Source organism: Lemur catta, chromosome 13 (assembly GCF_020740605.2).
Source record: "Lemur catta isolate mLemCat1 chromosome 13, mLemCat1.pri, whole genome shotgun sequence".
NCBI lineage: Eukaryota > Metazoa > Chordata > Mammalia > Primates > Lemuridae > Lemur > Lemur catta.
The window spans coordinates 80,791,639-80,811,814 of record NC_059140.1 but is presented as its reverse complement, the minus strand read 5'-3'; the positions used below and the strand labels follow the sequence as shown (position 1 = coordinate 80,811,814).

The window sequence follows — 20,176 nt, the reverse complement described above, 5'->3', positions numbered from 1 at the left end:
TATATGTTAATACCTGTAATTCAGGCAGCCATTTTCCTATAAAATTAATTGTTGTGTGTGTTTTTTCCATACTTTCCCTCTAATGGTGTTTTTATTATTATTCAGTTCAAAATATTTTCTAATTTCCAGGGTAATTTCTTTGACCCATGAGTTATTTAGAAATGTATTTCTTACTTTCCAAACATATTAAAATTCTCTTGTTATCTTTGTGTTACTGATTTCTAGCTTTATTCTTTGATGGGGAACATAATCTGTATGATTTCAATTCTTTGAAATTTGTTGATATTCCAAGTGCATTTTTAAAGAATATATGTTCTGCAATTGGCAGGTACAATGTTATATATGTCAGTTAGATCAAGTGTGTTAATGGTTTTGTTTAGATGTTCTATATTTTTACTGATAATTTTTTTTTGTCTACTGGTTCTATTAATGAGAAAGTATGATCAAATCTTGTACTGTGATTGTGGATTAGCATATTTTTTGTAAGTTTTTGCTTCATATTATTTGGAGCAAATTTAGAATTGTTATATTTTCAAAGAAAACTGAGCCTTTTATTATGAATCATCTATCTCTAGTAATGCTTTTTGTCTATTTTGTCAGACATTAATATGTTAATATAGGTATGAAAGCTCTCTTTTGTCTAACATTTGTATTATATGTCTTTCCCATTTTTTTATTTCCAACTTTTCCATATCCATTTATTTAAAAAGTCTTTATTAGCAGCATGTAATTGGGTTTTGTTTTTTTAATAATTAGTTTGACAATTTTATTCTTTTATTTCATTTATATGTAATGAAATTATTGATTTGGTTTAAAATTTGCTTACTATTTGTTTTTTCCTGCCTCTTTTATGTTTCATTTACTTTCTTTTCTTGACTTCTTTTGTTTTTTATTATTCTATTTCCTTCTTCTGTTATCTTAGTAGTTTACATTCTCTGACCAATCTTTTAATGTTTCACTAAAGATTATAACACTATTCTTTAACTTATTAAAGTCTAGTATAAATTAGTAGCTTTACTACTGCCTGGACAGTGCCAGCATTTCACGTTATTTTTAGCTGTTTTTCAGTTCTAGAATTTATATGTATTCCTTTTTTATATTTTTCAGTTCTTTGCTGAAATTGCCAATCTTGTCTTTTAATTCATTGAACATATTAAGCATAGTTATTAATATGTTACAGTCTGTGTCTGATATTTCCATTCTATGTGTCCCCTTCTGAGTTTCTTTGCATTCTTTTGTTTCTCTCGGCTTTTGGTTAGGTAGCGTTGCCTTCTAAGTGTCTCGTTGTTTTTGGTTAAATGACAGACATTATAAGTGAAAAATTTTAGAGATAATTTATGTCTCTATGTCTGTGCTATTCAGTATGAGAGCCACTAGCCACAAGGGACTATTTACATTTAAATTAGTTAAAATTAGAATAAAACATCCATATCCTTGTTGCACCGCCTACATTTCAAAAGTGGCCAGTGACTGTCTTATCAGAAAGAGCGGATATAGAACCTTTCATCACTGCAGAAAGTTCTGTTGGATAGCACAGCTCTAGAGGATCTTATCTTTCACTATAGAGAATTTACTTTTTCTTATGGCCCTGCAGGCACTAGGAATCCCTGATTGCCTTAATCCAGTTGGGTTTGAGATGATCCTAAATTGGACTTCAGCCCTTACGAGGGCTGGTATACTTCTATTTTCCTTTTCATCTTAGGGTGTAGCCTTTTGAGTTCACAGTCTACAGCCTGGAGGATTACTAGGGCTGCCTTCTTGGCAGCCCCTCAGCTCCCAGGTTTACCCCTCAGACTGTGAGTCTATCAGAAGCCAGACTCAGGTTCTCAGCCTCGCCTTTGGAGTTAACAGATGCCTCTGGGAGGGAAGCAGGCCCCAACGCGGGCTTACCTCTCTAGCCTTCTCTTCTCTTTTTGAGAACTTGTAATTTTTCACTATCTTGATGCTTCTCTAATGTATTCAAAGTGATATTTTAAAAAAATATTTTTGTTTCTAGCCTTTTTAACTGTTCTTAGTGGGAAGGTTTTTAGAACAGTAGTCCATCATAGCCCAAAGTAGAATTCCTCCATAAATGATATTTAATCAAGTATTTCAGACAAATCTGCCTAATAGCTAACACGTTTAGGACACTCCCACCTATGGCTCTCTTTGATTCTAACTACAATTCTGTGACCAGTATACTTTGTATCCTCATTTAAAAGATGAGGCTGGGCATGGTGGCTCAAGCGTGTAATCTCAGCACTTTGAGAGGCAGAGGGGGAGGATCACTTGAGGCCAGGAGTTCAAGAACAGCCTGGGCAACATAGTGAGACCCTGTCTTTAAAAAAACTTTTTTAAAAATTAGCTGGGTGTGGTGGTATGCACCTGTAGTCCCTGCTACTTGGGAGGCTGAGGTGGGAGGATTGCTTGAGCCCAAGAGTTGGAAGTTACAGTGAGCTACGAGTGACAGAGTTAGACCTTGTCTCTAAAAATAAATAGATAAAAGATGAGAAAATTTAGCTTCAAAGAGATCAAGAAACACAACTAGTTGATTGAGAGCTGAGGTTCAAAACCAGGTTCTCAGACTCCACATCTTGTGTCTGTTTGACCTAGTGGCTGGCAGTAATATGTATGCAGTAAATGTTTAATGCATGACAGATACAAGCATGAAATGAAAGCTTTCTTATTGGCATCTCAGGTCATTCTAAAGTCCCCTTTCTCCTTTAAAATGAATTCCAGAATGAGTCTCCATCTCAAATGTTTAAAATACCTGATCTCCCCAATATTTAAGATAATTTAAAAGAAATCTAAATATTATAGAAACATTTCTTTATTGATGAGTCTATATTTTCCATTTCTTTTTCCAGTTTTCTATTATATAGTGTGATCTGAATCCTGTTAACTATGTTCTTTTTCCTTCCTAAGATAACTGCTAAAATACCAAGCACGGCAGTTACTAGACCTATAGCTACTGGATATGGGGTAGGTTTTTATAAGGTGAAAATATTAAGATGCTTTTTGTAAACATAGTTTACTTTAGGCAGTTCTAAATAATTTTAATTATCTTCCAGTTCATGACCCAGATATCCATTTTGGATAGTTATGAACATTATGAAAGTCTAATTTGATTAATAGCTTTAAATATTCTAGTCATTTTGATTTGTAAATATATCAGAAAATATTTTGTTGCCTTTTTCCATTTGTAACCCTTATATTTGTTGATTGACTTTCTTTCATTTTCTACATGATATAACCAAGTCTCATGTGTATATCATTCGTTTTTTATGTGAAGTTAAATGTTATGTAAATGTAATAGTGTTTATTATTGTAAAAAGATATCTAATAAATACAAAATAAAATTTGAGAAAAATATTTCAGAGGTGTATATTTGGGTCTTATATTAAAGATCTTTGGAGGAAAGAGATTATATAAAACTCCATAAAAGTAATAAACCTTTTAATCATCCCCAAATTACCTACAATTTGGATGTTTTAACTTACATGAAATAATAGAGGAATGAGAAAAATGGAAGAATGAGGTGGAAGAGCATTTCCTAGTCCTTATAATAATATTTTCTTAGGGTTCAGAAAAATGGCTTCAAAACCTAGAGGTTCAAGGAACTTGCCTTCTTAATGTTCCTTTGTATGTGTGAAGAAAGTAGCCTTCTACATAATATAACTGTGTGTCATATGAAATATGCACTTATTAATCAGGCTGAGCATGTGTTACTCATAAATCTGATTTTTGGTGGTGTTTCAGAAAAAGAGACAGCAAACTTTTTCTGTGAAGGGCCAGGTATTTTAGGCTTTGCAGGTCATATAGGCTCTGTTACAGCTATCCAACTCTGCATTTGGAATGCAAAAGCTGCCACAGACAATATACGTAGGAATGGGACATGGCCGTGTTCTAATAAAACTTTACTTACAAAGGCTGTGAGTTGTGGTTTGCTGACCCCTATTTTAGAGTTTCATAGTTTGATCTTAGACCCTCAGGTGGTAAATGGAAAAATTATATTTGTCTACTTACTGATAGATTAATGAAAAAAGTTATGAAGAAGACTTCTACAACTTGGTTTATAAAATTAAAGGCAGATGTTTTTAGGAATCCTTTTAACTTACTTTTCTGTTCACTAGTCCAAGACATCCCTGGCATCATCAATGGGAAGAACGATGACAGGGACTATTCAGGTATCTCTATTGTATGGTTGTTCATTTTGTGCATTTCTTATGACTTGGAATTTATTACAAAAGTTTTTTTTCTTTATTATATCATTTTAAAATGTTAAGATGTTACTTAACATAGTTACCTTAATTATTTAAAATTTGGACTAAGGGTTGAACTATTTTAAATCTCTGGAGGCAAGGTCTTTTTGTATTTGTTTACTCAGGTCTCAAATGAAATCCCACTGGGGAGTGGACATAGGACTGACAGTTTGTTTACATGATATTCTCTGGGACCCATTTTTCCTATGTAACCATTTAATGGAATTTCTATGGTTTCTCTCATAGGTATATAGGGGACCAAAGAAAAGTAAGGGAGTAGCTAGCTAATATGCTAATTTGTTTTTTCTTTTCAAACTGAGATAAGCCCAATTAGATCAAGGAATTGAGATTTTATAGGGGAAAGAGACAGGATTAATACATGAGGAGGCAGAAAGAAAGAGTAAGCAGATGGTGACTAAAAATCAATCTTAAATCTTGGGGCCATATTGAGATATGTATCATGTACAGAACTGTGAAGAGGAGGTCAGTCTTATTTAAAAATACTTTTTAAATGATTGCTGTTCTTTGAAGGATGGAGTTACTAGACCCATGACAGCAGTGAGAGCAGCTGGTTTTACCAAAGCCGCTTTGAGAGGTTTGTTATACTATTTCTACTAATAATCTTTTTCAGATATTTTAATTTTTTACTGTTTTGTGAGTATAAATATCACTACTATTTTTAATAAAATCTAACATGCCATTGATTATAAGGTAGACCATTATTTTAGGTACCATTAAGAAAGGAAAGGGGTAATGAAAACCTACATCTCAGTTGAGGTGGTAATTACACCAGTGTGTAATTTGTCAAGACTGTATACTTTAATTATACACTTAAAATATGTACATTTTATCTTATGAGTTAGAGCTCAATTTTAAAAGTTAAAGGTGAAGATAGTATTTAAGTATATGATTAGTTAAATGATAATTTTAAAATAAAATTATAAAAAGTAATGTTAGTATACCAATAAGGAAAATTAGAAAGCTGGTACCAGGTTATAAGTGATGTGCTTGATAACGTAGAGGTCATAATAGGGATAGACCACTGTGGGAGAGAAAGTAAATGCTGAGCGAATATGTTGCTTTTATTTTTATGTTTTAACACACAAGTTTTATTTACATAGTTTTTACATAGTTTACATAGTTACACATTTATGTTAAAATTATCTTACCAATTTCCCACTATATGAAATGGTTATGTAGACACAATGTTGTCTCCATTTAATAAATACATAATCTAAACCATTTAATAAATAGGTAAATGAAATAACTAAGCTTTTATGTTTGTTTGTTTTTTTTCAATTTTGCTGGGTTACAAATTAAATATGAACTCTTGAATTGTGTCTCAGGCTCTGCATTTGACCCCCTTGGTCAGTCAAGGGGCCCTGCTCCTCCTTTGGAAGCCAAAAATGAAGATAGGTATGTAAGTCCTTATCTGTTGTTTGTTGTTGTTGAATATTTTTTATTTTTGTTTTCTAAATACATAATTCTTAAATATTTTAAAAATTTGTGTCAACAGGATAGTACCCAAAACATCATCTTTAGTTGTTGGAACTAACAAAAGAAATAAGTCTAAGAAGAATAGTCGTGTGTGTTCTGTGGAATTTATTGTAATATTATTTGACTTGAAGATACAGGCTAATTTTTATGGTTATCAATCAGTATTGATTCTCTTGAAGGCCAAATGGGATTGTAAAATGTTAATAAGATGTGCTTATTTTAAAAGGACATTTCAAAGAAAAAAGTTAAGAGAACACATAAGAAGTTAGTTTGTCGTATTATTGAGACATTTAATTTTTTATAGAATTAACTTAGTTTTGTGCTAGTGGCTAGACAGAAGCCAAACAGCTATGGTATACATCCAGTTATATACATCTACTGGAATCTAAGTACCTTGATATGTACATTTTACAGACAGTAGTAGAAGCTAACATTCACGGTGTACTTGGTGTGTGCCAGGCTCTGTTCCAAGGCCTCTACCTGTGAGGATGGAGCTATTCCTGGGAGAGGATCTGAGGCACAGAGATCGTAACTTGCTAAGGCTAATAAATGGCACTGCTGAGATAAACCCAGTTTGTCTCATTCTAGAGCTCATGCTATTAACCACTACACTGGTTTGCTTCTGTATGATACATATTTTAAAGTTGTAATTTTAAAACCCAGTATTTGGGCTATTATATAAATTACATAATTTCCCTTTTTGGCTACCAAGGAAGCTTTGTATCCTAATTAATGACAGTGTGTTTTCTAATAAAAGCATGTTCTTTTATTTAAATATTATGTCATTTAGGATCCTTTCAGCTGCTAATAACAGAAGACATGTCAAAAAAAGACACACATAATTAGTAAGAACGTTTATTATCTTTCATGATAGGAAGCCTGAAGGAAGGGCAGTTCTGGGGATGGTTAACTTTATTGCCCAATATCATCATCCCTGGATCAGCTTCTCTTTATTTCTCTTGGCTTTTCCCAAGACCCTGCCCATCATTATGATGCCAAGAGAGTGGTGAGAGTTCAGAATCTCCATGTAGTTGATAAAGTCTAGAGGCAGAACATTCCTAGTCCAAGGTCCTTTTTAAAAAGTGAAGACAATCTTTCTAGCAGCCCTCACCTCCAAGATGTGCCTTCCTTTCTTAGTGAAGAATGCCTCACATGCCCATGGCCGAACCAGACTCTTGGCAAAGAGAATGAGGGTCCCTTGACTGGCTTAGAGTCTGCGTGCAAAGGGAAGGGCAGGTGGCAGACTCTGTGTGGCAGGTATCCAACAGTGTCTGCATATGGATTGCATTTTCCTGGTGTCCAGTAGGGACAGGGTAGTTGCTTTGAGTGTGTTCATAAAGTTCTCTTACAGGTTTTTAAGTTTAAATTTTTATTAATATATTGATATTTTAGGTTTAATAATAATAATCTGTAAGTAGCATTTAAGAAATATGAGTGTTTCAGACAACTAGAAAATAGAATTCTGTACTTAATGTAACCTTTATAAAGCTGCCATCTATTTATGCTCATCGCTGAGTTAGAATTTTACAGATCTTTATAAACTAATAAAATTTGTAGTCTGGGCGCAGTGGCTCACGCCTATAATCCTAGCACTCTGGAAGGCCAAGGTGGGAGGATTGCTTGATGCTAGGAGTTTGAGACCAGCCTGAGCAAGACCAAGACCCTGTCTCTACTAAAAGTAGAAAAAATTAGCCAGGCAACTAAAAATAGAAACAAAAAATTAGCCAGGCATTGTTGTGAGCACCTATAGATCCAGCTACTCGGGAGGCTGAGGCAGGAGGATTGTGTGAGCCCAGGAATTTGAGGTTACTGTGAGCTAGGTTGATGCCACAGCACTTTAGCCTGGGCAACAGAGTAAGACTCTGTCTCAAAACAAAATTTGTACTCTTAGCCCCAGGATCCCCCAAAGAATATGATTGTATAGACAAAGTTATACAGTTGAATTTATTCCTGTATCCTTTTATAAAGTCCATTGGTAAAAAATTAAGAGAACTACTGTCTATTCCAATACATGCATAGTAAAATTTTATTTAGGCATTGATATACATTGAGTATTGTGGTATTTTGTTGTAATAAAGTGGCAGCAAAACAACATTAATATTATTTTGAATTGTGACTGACTTGAGGATACTTGATTTGCTATTAATGGAGCTAGGATTTTTAAACTTCTTCACCTTGTTAGAAACTTTCTCAATGGCCAGCATGGTACACCTGTAGTCCCAGCTACTCCAGAGGCTGAGGCAGGAGGATCGCTTGAGCTCAAGAGTTTAAGACTATAGTGCCCCATGATTATACCTATAAATAACTACTGCACTGCACTCCAGCCTAGGCAACATAGGAAGACCTATCTCTAAAACAAACAAAAAAAAAGTAGTAATTTTCTTTGTAGAATCTATTAGTAAATAAAACTTCTATCTTTTTTTTTATGGGGGCTTCAGTTTTCCTAGCCATAAGATAAAGTTTTCATTTGCCTTCGGATCTAGAAAAAAACATCTACTTCCTTTTTGGGGTGCTAATATAATAGCCTGGGTCCTAGAATACACTAGTTTGGTTTAAATCCTAGCTCCATAACTTACTAGCTTTGTGATCTCAGGCATAATACTTAATTTTGTAAACTTCATTTTCTCTATCAGTAAGATGGGAATGATGATAGTACATGTATATGATGTTCTTAATATTCTGAGGAGCAAATGAAATAATTAGCTTAAAGCTCAGCATTAAATTACTCTTGTGCTAAATAAATGTTATCTGTTTTTACTGTTATTATGAATAATTACCGGACATAGTTATTAAAAACAATAGTACATTTTCTTTTTAATACCATTTATACATTTGTCTTATCTGTGAAAGAACATAATGGACAATGTTAAAAGTAAATTAAATTTTAGTATAGATTATTAGTAGTTGAGTGATTTAAATTACACCTACTTTTTTCTTTAATAGTCCAGAAGAAAAGATTAGACAATTAGAGAAGAAAGTAAATGAGTTGGTAGAAGAAAGCTGTATTGCCAACAGTTGTGGAGACTTAAAATTGGTAAGTTTACAAACTAATAGGACTCAAGATTATGAAATGTGTATAGATGTGTATGTCTGCTTTTATACATGCACACATATGGATAGATAAATTGTTTTGCCATTGAATGGTCTTAGGATTTTGAATGAAGTGATTATTTTGAGAACTGGGAATTGTAACTCTGTTTCATAAGTTCTGATATCAAAATAATTGACTGATTTTATAGTTTTTGACGTTGGTCTTTCAGTAGGAAAAAAAATTTGAATGTATTGCTTGATTTAATTTTGCAGCCTAGTGGACTAGAACTAGATGCCAGTATGCTGCTGAAAGGCATAGCTCTCTTGAGCCTTACATAGTACTAAGTGCTGTTTTATTATCGAAGACTCAATACCCTGAAATATTTTTCCCTAAGTAAACTAAAAAAACCACAGTTTACTTCCTGGCAATCCAACTCTGCTTTTTAAAATTCAATCTTTTAATTTGTTTTGTGCACGTTACTTTGTCATACCATATAAATTTAATTTTTGTGACTTAGTTATAGGATTAATGAATACCATTAGAAAAATTCAGTCTAAAGAGCTACTTTTATTGCTCATAGAACTGGCATTTTTTTTTTTCTATTTCTAAACAAATAGTCCCATGGTGAATTTGTGGTTAGACTCAGTGGGAATCAGTGCAGGTTCTCGGACTTCAGAGTAGGTTATGAGCCAAGCTAAGCATCTGTTTTAATACTGGGCAATAGCCACCCCTTGACTTGTCTGCATTCTGAGCATCCCAGAAGCCAAACAAAATCAGTCTAAATTTCTGCCTCACAAGATTGCATTAAAATACCCAAAGATTCAGAAGTTAGGAGGAAAAAAGGGTACGTAAGCATGGTAAAACCTAAGGGTGGTGGAAATCATGTGATAAAGAAACTGGACTTGGGACAAATGTACTCCACATAGCATCCCCCACACTTTCTCCTTCTTTCCCAGAGAGACCACACAGACACTTCTGTGCCGGTGAGCTTCTGTTTAAACAAATACTCTGGGTTCTTTTGTTTTCAATTGAAGTTTATGGTAAAAGTACAGAGGAGAATCCTGGGGAATCGAAGGCTAGAAAACGAGTTCAGCTGAGCTTCATGTAGATTTTTCCCAAATGCATAAAAGTTGATGAATGCTCAAAGGGATTTACAAAGTATAAATCTGATTTCAGGCCTTAGAAAAGGCAAAAGATGCAGGAAGAAAAGAGAGAGTCCTGGTGAGACAACGAGAACAAGTTACAACTCCAGAAAATATCAATTTGGATTTAACTTACTCAGTAAGTGTTGAAATGCCTGCCAAATGAAATTATTTTGGCTAGGATTTATAGATTCCGAGTCTTTTTTGTTTTTTCTTTCTTGTTTTCTTTTATTTTAAAAATCTTATTGGTCCGCAGGTGCCCAGAATTTGATTAATAATAATCTTTATTGCTTCTTGGCCTTTTAGCTAAGATCAAGTGTAATTATAATGTTTAGCTCATGAGACACTCTTGTCTTTGGTTTGTGCAAAGAGCTCTTTCTTTTATTTAGTTATTTAATCAGCTGTTTTTAATAACTTAGTAAGTACTTGCAAATGTACAACCCAATGGCTATTTCTTTTCCTTTTTCTTTTTCTTTCTTTCTTTTTTTTTTTTTTTGTTTGATGGATATACAGTCTTTAGGCTGTATTTCTTAAAGGATGCTAATATTTATGCTCTATCTAAGGCAGTTATTTTGATAAGATTATAATATAGACTTTTGAGTCAGTGATTTCCAAGAACTTCAAACTAGGCAAATAAGATGATGTTCTATGAGAGTAGTGTAGGAAAAAGCTGATGCCTCTAATTTCTAGCAGAATTTTAATTCTGAAAAGACACTTCCTTGATATTTATACTGCTGTTTAAAGGGTGTATTTTCAGTGGGTAAAGTCTTCATGTACTAAACAAATGGGAAAAAAGGTGATTTGAAACTTAAAAATGTTAGATGCTTGCTGTTTGGAGCTAATATTTAAAAGTTCCATGAAATCTTACAGGGATAATTTATGATCATATTTTACATCTAAAAACATGATTTACTATGAGTTAATGACTGAAATTATAACTTAGTATATAGAGCTTTTACTATAGAAATTCTTCCCTGATATACTTTAAGGTTTAAGATATTTCCACATGAGATTTTTAATTTTTTAAAAATTTTTATTCATTAATTTTTTTTTGAGATGGGGTCTCACTCTGTTACCCAGGGTGGAGTGCAGTGGCATGGTCATAGCATACTGCAGCCTCAAACTTCTGGGCTCAAGCTATCCTCCTGTCTCAGCTGCCCAAGAGCCTTCGCACCCAGCTTGCATGGAGAATTTAGTCCACTATCTTGCTGATTTCTTTTATCACCAGCAGCATTAATGATACACAGGTATTCTTTGTAGGTCTTCCAGAGATTAATGGATGGCAGATGCCACCTAATTAAATGGAATATATACAAAATTAAGGTGAAATGTAGGGGATCACTCTTCATATAGTAATGTTCTAGTTCATTTGGAATGTAAGATATTTCTTTTATTTAATTTCCTAATTGGTTGGGTATCATGATATAAGCAGCTAACTTTGTTAAGGATTTTAATTTCTAGAAAGTGTATAGGTGAAAGCAGCTTAAAATGGTCATTATATGTCTTTTTGCAATATTTTGTTCCTTAGGTTCTTTTCAACTTGGCCAGTCAATATTCAGCTAATGAAATGTATGCTGAAGCACTAAACACATATCAAGTTATAGTGAAAAATAAAATGTTTAGCAATGCAGGTAGGTATATATAATCAGTTTTTCCAACAGGCATATTTCTTTTGTAGTGTTAATTTACATCTCCTCACTTTATGCTTCCTTATAATGAAACAGTCTGTGCCCTAAGCAAATTTGTATTTATGATCGGGGTTTCCTGCTTAATGATACTATGTATATGAATGCAAATGAAGACATATGGTTGATATGAGGTATACTGCCTTATAGGAAACAAAAAATGTATCCTGTTATCACAAGTAGAATGAGCCATGGCAACATAGAACACGCCTTCTCTAACATAAACTTATCCCCGAGAGACTAGAGTTTATATTTTGCATTTATATTGTGTAATTTTGTGGTAGCAGTATTAATATTTATCAAGATATCATTTCCTTTAACATCATATTAAAATGTGTGTGGCATTATTGAGTCTAATTTTAAAAGTCTTATATTTTTTAAGTCTCATGTTTTATTTAGAAGAATATACCTCCAGTTTTAGATCAGTTGTTTTCCAGCCATATTTTCAGTAATCTATCCCTATCTGAGGTAGTTCCATTTCCTCGGAGAAGATTAGTGTGAAAATAGCATAAGTGTTTTAAAGTTAGAATTTTAGGTAGTGTCTGAAGCTTCACAACTTGAAAAAAGCTTTAGAGAATACAAATTAAAGTCATCTAAAATAGAAAAGATGAAAAAAATGAGAATATTATACATTCATTAAATTTTTTTTAATTAGGAAGATTGAAAGTGAATATGGGAAATATTTATTTAAAGCAAAGAAATTATTCCAAAGCCATTAAATTCTACCGAATGGCGTTAGATCAAATTCCAAGTGTCCATAAAGAAATGAGGTAAGTTTATACCATGGTACCTGTAAAATTTAAGTGTTGTTTTTCCAAAACAAAATAACTCTTCTGATCTATTTTCAGTGGGTTGAACATTTTGAAGTGTTTGTACATGCAAGATCTTAGATTTATGTTATATGTGTAGTATTTTGATCTATTCCCTTGTTACTACTTGCACACCTTTGTATAATGACAAGTTAAAGGTTAAAGGCATTGTATGTGATCAAGAGAAATAAAATTCAGCTAACTGACCAGTGTAGGGGTTAACCCTACAGGCCATTAGTACCATGATACAACTTAATGCCAACATACAATCACAGTAGCAGTCCTCCAGAACATATTAAACTCTAGAACACAAGGCTAGAAATTAAAACCCCCTTGTGTTCTTGCTATACCTTGAGACTAAAATCATGAAAGAAAGGGATTACATCTGAGTCTCAGAAGAGGGGGAAGCTGGGATAGTTTCTATTCCTATAATATTCAGGAGCAGAAATGGTCAATTACCTGATCATCTAGTAGTAACTGTGGAAACAAAGGAAGTTTCAGGATATTTACTGGTCATAATTCCCCCAGGCGCAGCACAGTTCCTTTGTGAAAGTTAATTTATTTGTAATGCTACCTTTCTTGATAATTTGTTTTTGAAATTGGCATGATATCTCATTATAATCAGCAAATATTATGTAGCATATAGAACACAATGCCCTTGAGGTACTTTTAAACACAGTGAGGCCAAGAACTTAAGCACTTTAGAAAAAGATAATGATATTAGGTAGCAGATATTAAGTGATTAATAATCAATAATTGAGATAATGGGTGCTGTAATAATTCAGTTCAGGAAATCATTATTGAGAACAGCAATGGTCAAGAAAGGCTTTATGAAGGGGGTGTATCTGAGATAGGTTCCTTAAGTGAAGAGAAGAGAAGGGATAACATTCTCAACAAAGGGAACACCTTGAGACCAGTCAGGGAAATAACAGTGTCCATGATCTGATCAGAGAATTAGGAATAAACTAATTTAGTTGAAACACAGGGATTATGTTGAGGAGTGGTTAGAAATAAGGTGAGATCACATCCAGTAAAATGGCTTTAATCAAAAAGACAAACAATAACAAGTTTTGGTGAAGGTGTAGAGAAACTGGAAACATCATTTATTGGAGACATAAAATGGTGCCTATTTTCCAAAGTAAAATAGGCAGTTTCTTAAAAAAGGTAAACACGAATTTACCATAGGACCAGCAATTCCACTTTTAGGTATATACCAAAGAGAAATGAAAACATATGTTGTCACAAAGGCTCGTATGGGAATGTTCATAACAGCATTATTCATAATAGCCAAAAAGTGGAAACAACCCAAATGTCCATCAAGTAGGCAATGGATAAATAAAACATGGTATATATCCTTCCTATGGAATGCTATTTGGCAATAAAGAAAAGGAATGAAGCACTGACGAATGCTACAATATGGAGGAACCTCAGAAATACTATGCTAAGGGAAATAAGCCAGACACAAAATATCACATATTGTATGATTCCATTTATATGCAACATCTAGAAAAGGCAAAGAGACATAAAATAGATTAGTGGTTGGCTAGGGCTGGAGGTGGGAATGCGGAATGATTGTTAATCAGCCCAGGTTTTCTTTTTAGGGTAATGGAAATGACTTAAGGATATGGTTATAGTTCCACAACTGTATAAATATAGCAATAATTATTAAATCATATATGTAAAACAAGTAAATTTTATGGCATATATACACACACACACGTATGTATATGTGTATATATGTAAAGCTTTAGCAATAAAGCTTTAAAAGTGAAAAAGAAGTGGGAAAGGTAAGAAGGAAACTATTTGTGGAGTGGCTTGAGTGCCATACTAAAAAGTTTAGAAATTTAAAGCTAATCCATGTTTATTTTTTTAGGATTAAAATAATGCAAAACATTGGAGTTACATTTATTAGGACTGGTCAGTATTCAGATGCCATTAATTCGTTTGAGCATATAATGGGCATGGCACCAAATCTGAAGGCAGGTTTCAACCTAATTCTCAGTTATTTTGCCATTGGAGACCGAGAGAAAATGAAGAAGGCATTCCAAAAATTGATTGCTGTTCCATTAGAAATTGATGAAGACGATAAATATATATCGCCAAGTGTGAGTATGAAAAAGACAGTTATGTAGCCACCTCCCAGTTATTTGTGTTTTTCTGTTTTCAGAATGAGAAAGTTGGAATAGATGACTTCTTGGGTTTCTCCCAGGTCTATATTAATGTGGTTTATCATTGATATATTTCATTTGTTATTTAAAGTAGGTTGAGAATGCAACTCTGTTGAAATTGGGTAGAGATTTTGGTTAAAATAGACTGTACAATTTCAGTCAAAAAAAGAATCTTATTAAATATAAGATTTCATGTCATCATTAAGGGTAATATCTTGACCAAGGAACCCTCAAATTCTTTTTTTGACCTTTTAGGAGTCATTGTGAGCAGGGAGAACCTAAACCGTGTATACTAAATATATCAAGAGTAAAATAAAGTAATTCCTTATCCTCATTCTTAGAGTGGTACATAATACAGCTATCAAAAGTCATATTTTCAAAGACCTAGAGAAACATTATATGATGTTAAGTGAAAAAATACAGATACGTACCTATATGTGAACATAAACTGGAAGAATATATACCAAAATAGGAGCAATAGTTTCTAGGCTATGAGATTATTTTTCTTCTTAATGCTTTTAAAACATTTTCTAGATTTTTACACATAAAATATTAGTATCTGTGTGTTATTTTATATTAAGTCAAACTATATGAAATTGCCTGTATTTATAGATAAAAATGGTATATTTTCAATTTCATAGAGTTGAACTTAATAGATTTTCCTAATAGCTTTGTGGTTACAGAGCGTAGTCTCTGAAGCTGGCCCCACTACTCAGTTCTTACCCTCTTGTGCCTCAGTTCCCATATGTATAAAATGGGACGAATTATAATAACCTGCCCTATAGAGTTGTCAGGATTAAATGAGTTAATGCATGTGCAAGGCATAAAATAGTACCTGGAACATAGTTAAGTGCTGGGTAAATGTGAATGATTATATATTTTTTCATATTGAGAAAAAACAATGTATGTTGTGAAAAATGATCTATGTTTTTAATGGGGAGTGGAGATATGGATCATACCAAGCAATTGATGATCATTAAAGCATTTTTATTTCAGTTTATAATTAAAATATCACATATTTGTACAAATAACCACAGCTTCTATGTGTTTGGTCCTAATCTTTCCAGCCTGACCCGTTTTATCAGTTTCTTAGAATCTAGGTTAGTTTAATAGTGAATGTGGTAGGTAATCAAAAATATGAGAAAATAAGTTCTACTTTACATGGGAGAATAGTTTAGAAGGATTAATTTACTCTCCATTTTATACAACTAGTTAGTGGGGAGGTTGATTAGAAATCCAAGTTCTTGGTGTTTACTTCACAATTATTCATTTTTTTTCAATTTTATTTTCCCAGGATGATCCCCACACTAACTTGGTGATTGAAGCTATAAAAAATGATCATCTCAGGCAAATGGAGCGTGACAGGTAATATCATCAGCACTTAATAAGCAAAACTTAATAATATAGTTGTAATTTTCATAAAAGGTTGAATGTGCATTCTGTTTCTTATAAAACTTGTTGTATTCAGTATATTTCTTGAATAATGCTATTGTTTCACCATTTCTGTACTTTACTGAATTCTCTTTTCTCCTTCAAATCATCTCAGTCCTAATGCTGATCTCAATTATTCTTACTTAGTTATTCTGTAACTTGTTTCCCTCTGCATTTGGTGCAATACTGGAACTTTATTTTACCCTTATTTCAAAAATTGTGCTTTTCTATTTTTGTCCTACCTCCCCATTAAATATCACTCTGAGAGACAAAATTCTATTTATTTCATTTCTTCCTTCCTCTAATATAGTAGGTACTATGACCTATTGCTACCTAGAACATTTCTGACACCAAATGTGCAGTTTTCCCACACCAACCACCAGTTAATTATCCACCTCTCTGGACACCAAGGGCTCAGTCCAGTAAGACTGCCCTGCTCCCCGCTGCAGACACCGGTTGCAAGGCTGGGCCTCCTGTACTTCTGCCTGACCTGCTAGAAATCAAGGGTTCCTGCCACCCCCTACTCAGGTTCAGTGGTTTTCTAGAAAGAGCTCACAGAACTCAGGATAACACTTTACTTACATTTACCGCTTTATTATAAAGGATACACTTCAGAAACAGCCAAATGGAAGAGATGCGTAGGTATATGGGAAGGGGTGTGGAGCTTCCATGCCCTCTCTGGGTGCACCACCCTCCCAGTATCTCTGTGTGTTCACCAACCTGGACCCTGTCCGAACTCCATCATTTAGGGTTTCTATAGAAGTTTCATTATGTAGGCATGATTGATTATGTCATTGGTGATTGAACTCAATCTCCAGCCCTTCTCCTCTCCCTGGAGGTTGAGAGGTGGAGCTGAAAGTTCCAACTCTCTCCATGATATGGTTGGTTCCTGTGGCAACCAGCTGCCATTAGATGCCATCCACTAGATGCCACCTCATTAGCATAATCTCAGGTATGGTCAAAAAGGGCTTAGTATGAGCAACAAAAGACACTTTTGTCACTCAGGAAATTCCAAGGGTTTTAGGAGGTCTGCGCCAGCAACTGGGATGAAGACCAAATATATTTCTTCTTATATCAAAACATGACAGGAGGCCAGGCGTGGTGGCTCACGCCTGTAATCCTAGCACTCTGGGAGGCCGAGGCGGGTGGATTGTTTGAGCTCAGGAGTTTGAGACCAGCCTGAGCAAGAGCGAGACCCTGTCTCTACTAAAAATAGAAAGAAATTATATGGACAATTAAAAATATATACAGAAAAAATTAGCCGGGTATGGTGGCGCATGCCTGTAGTCCCAGCTACTCAGGAGGCTGCGGCAGGAGGATTGCTTGAGCCCAGGAGTTTGAGGTTGCTGTGAGCTAGGCTGATGCCACAGCACTCTAGCCTGGGCAACAGAGTGAGACTCTGTCCCCCCCAAAAAAACATGGCAGGAACCTAGTCTCTGCCAAGTATGGTTTTAAAGTTTTAATATGTATTGAACATGCAATAGGTATATTAGGAGTATATCACATGATGGAGGGTTCTTAATCTTTTTTTTTAAATTGTGGTTAAAACATATATAACATCAAATTTACCATCTTAACCATCTTTATACAGTTCAGTAGTGTTAAGTACATTCCCATTGTTGTATAACCAATCTCAGGAACTCTATTCATCTTGCAAAACTAAAACTCTATACTTACTAAACAATAGCTCCCCCTTCATTCCCTCCCCAGCCCTGGAAACTTCCATTCTACTGTTTATGACTTTGACTACTCTTGGTACCTCATATAAATGGAATCATACAGCATTTGTCTTTTTATGACTGGCTTATTGCACTTAGCATATGTCCTCAAGGTTCATCCATGTTATAGCACGTGTTAGAGTTTCCTTCCTTTTAAGGCTGAATGGTATTCTATTGTATGTATGGAGGGCCCTTAATCTTTAGGGATTAGTTTAACATTAAAAATAAAGCAGAGACTTATACTTCTGGGAAGGTGAAATAGACATACTTTTTCCTATTCTTTCTGCTAAGTACAACTAAAAACCCTGGAAGTTTTATGCAAAACAAATATAGGAAGAAAGGTGGAGAGAGGAAGGCAAACTGGCTAGTGACCTCAGAATGAGGAGCAACATGGTAGTGAGTTCCCCTCATACATCACAGACTTGGAGCGAACACAGGTGGCAATCAGAAATCACCAATGGGCACGCTATAAAGCAAAACAAAACAAAAACCCTAATAAAGCCTGCTTTCTCTAGCCAGAGGATCCAGGAAAGGGGTAGGCTAGCAAGACTGAAAACTTACAGGTAAATACCACAGAAAAAAGTGGCTGTACCCCCATGTACACCAGCAAAAACCAAGTTGGGAGGGAGCCTAGATTTCCACCCTTACAAGGCTAGAGGAGATGCCCCTAACATCCCACCAAGTATCGGAGAAGGCCAAGTAGGGAGCCAGGACTTTAATCCCTAAAGTCTGTCCCACTCCTCTGGGGTCAGTGGATGACACATGGGGAGCCTGGAATTCCACCCTCACCCAGCAGTAATGAAGTACCCTTCCCCCTTTCTCCTGGGATAGTGTCAGGGGAGGCTTAGTGGAGAGTTAAGGCTTTAATCATCACCCACTGGTAGCAAGCCCCCCCCCCCCCACCATGGCCTTAATAAGACCATGTGGGAAGCAAAAACTCCTACCCTGCCCGCTTTGAGTGTCAAAGGAGGCATGGGAAGAGGCTAGATTTCCACCTTCACCTGGCAGTGGTAAAGTGCCCTCCATCCCCTGATGGAGTGCTGTCCAGAAAACCAGCTAAAACAGAAGATTTAAATACAATCCAGGGTCTCATAATTCAGAAATGTACAAGTTTCCATCAGGTATCATTTGTTATACCAAAATAGGAAGATCCCAACCTGAATGAAAAAGGACAATCAGGCCTGGCCTGGTGGCTCACACCTATAATCCTAGCACTCTGGGAGGCTGAGGAGGGAAGATCACTTGAAGTCAGGAGTTTGAGACCAGCCTGAGCAAGAGTAAGACTCCATCTCTACAAAAAAATAGAAAAATAACCTGAGCGTGGTGGCATGCACCTGTAGTCCCAGCTACTCGGGGGGCTGAGGCAGGAGGATCGCTTGAGCCCAGGAGTTTGAGGTTACAGTGAGCTATGGTGATGCCACTGCCCTCTAGCTCAGGAAACAGTGAAATATTCTCTTAAAAAAAAAAAAAAACGGACAATGAATACATGCAAACATTGAGATGACAAAGATGTTAGAGTTGCCTGACAGATTTTAAAGCAGCCATGATAAAGAGCCTTCAACAAGCAGTTGCAAACATGCTTAAAACAAATGAAAATATAGCCTCAGAAAAGAAATAGAGGATATAAAGAAGAACCAAATAGAAATTTTAGAACTGAAAAATACAATAACTGAAATAAGCTTAGGGAATGGGCTCATTGGTAGGATGGAGGGGATAGAGGAACATTGTAGTAGACTGGAAAGTAGAAGATGGAAATGGTGCGATCTGAACAACAGAGAAAATAGATTAAAACCCAAAATGAGTAGAGCCCCAGGGACCTGTGGGAGTGCAACAAAGATCTAACATTGTCTTATTAGAGTCCGGGCAAAAGAAGAGAAAGAGGGTGAGACTAAAGAAATAACGACTGAAAACTTCTGAAATTTGGCAAGAAAAATAAACCTACTCAAGAACTTGAGTGAAGCCCAAACAAGATAAACCCAAGGAAATCCATGTGAAGATATGTCACGATTAAACTTCTGAAAATTAAGGACAAAGAAAAAGTCTTGAAAGGAGCCAGAGAAAAATGCCACCTTATTCATACGGAAGAAACAATTAGTATGACAGTGGAAAAGTCTTAAATCAACTAGCTAAGCTTCCCAGCACAAAAGCCTAGATAAAGAAGAGCAAGGTGAACCTAAAGGAAGCAGAAGGAAAGAAATAATAAAAAGAATAGAAATAATTGATATTGAAAATAGGTAATAGAGAAAGTCAATGAAACTTAGAGTTGGTTCTTTGAAAAGATCGATAAAATTGACAGACTTCCAGCAAAAGAGACAAATAAGATAGAAAACACAAATTACCAATATAAGGAACAAAATGAGCTATCACTACAGACCTTGCAGGCATCAAAAATATAATAAAAGAATACTACAAACATAAATTTGACAACTTAGATGAGATGGACCACTTTCTTGA

The 20,176-nt window shown here is 34.9% G+C and overlaps 1 protein-coding gene across 4 annotated transcripts in view; it reads left to right on the top strand.

Annotated features, from left to right (window-relative positions):
• Positions 1–20,176, top strand: part of IFT88 (intraflagellar transport 88) — an 83,014-nt gene that overhangs the window by 16,521 nt on the left and 46,317 nt on the right. For 3 of the 4 annotated variants that reach the window (XM_045567687.1, XM_045567685.1, XM_045567684.1), the window contains 10 exons: positions 2,905–2,961; positions 4,113–4,166; positions 4,773–4,836; positions 5,588–5,657; positions 8,682–8,772; positions 9,946–10,050; positions 11,440–11,542; positions 12,252–12,366; positions 14,279–14,510; positions 15,868–15,938. In XM_045567687.1, the coding sequence (XP_045423643.1) occupies positions 4,137–4,166; positions 4,773–4,836; positions 5,588–5,657; positions 8,682–8,772; positions 9,946–10,050; positions 11,440–11,542; positions 12,252–12,366; positions 14,279–14,510; positions 15,868–15,938 (881 nt within the window). In that variant the 5' untranslated portion in view covers positions 2,905–2,961; positions 4,113–4,136. The remainder of the gene's footprint in view (positions 1–2,904; positions 2,962–4,112; positions 4,167–4,772; positions 4,837–5,587; positions 5,658–8,681; positions 8,773–9,945; positions 10,051–11,439; positions 11,543–12,251; positions 12,367–14,278; positions 14,511–15,867; positions 15,939–20,176) is intronic. The other variant, XM_045567683.1, reaches the window with a different exon arrangement.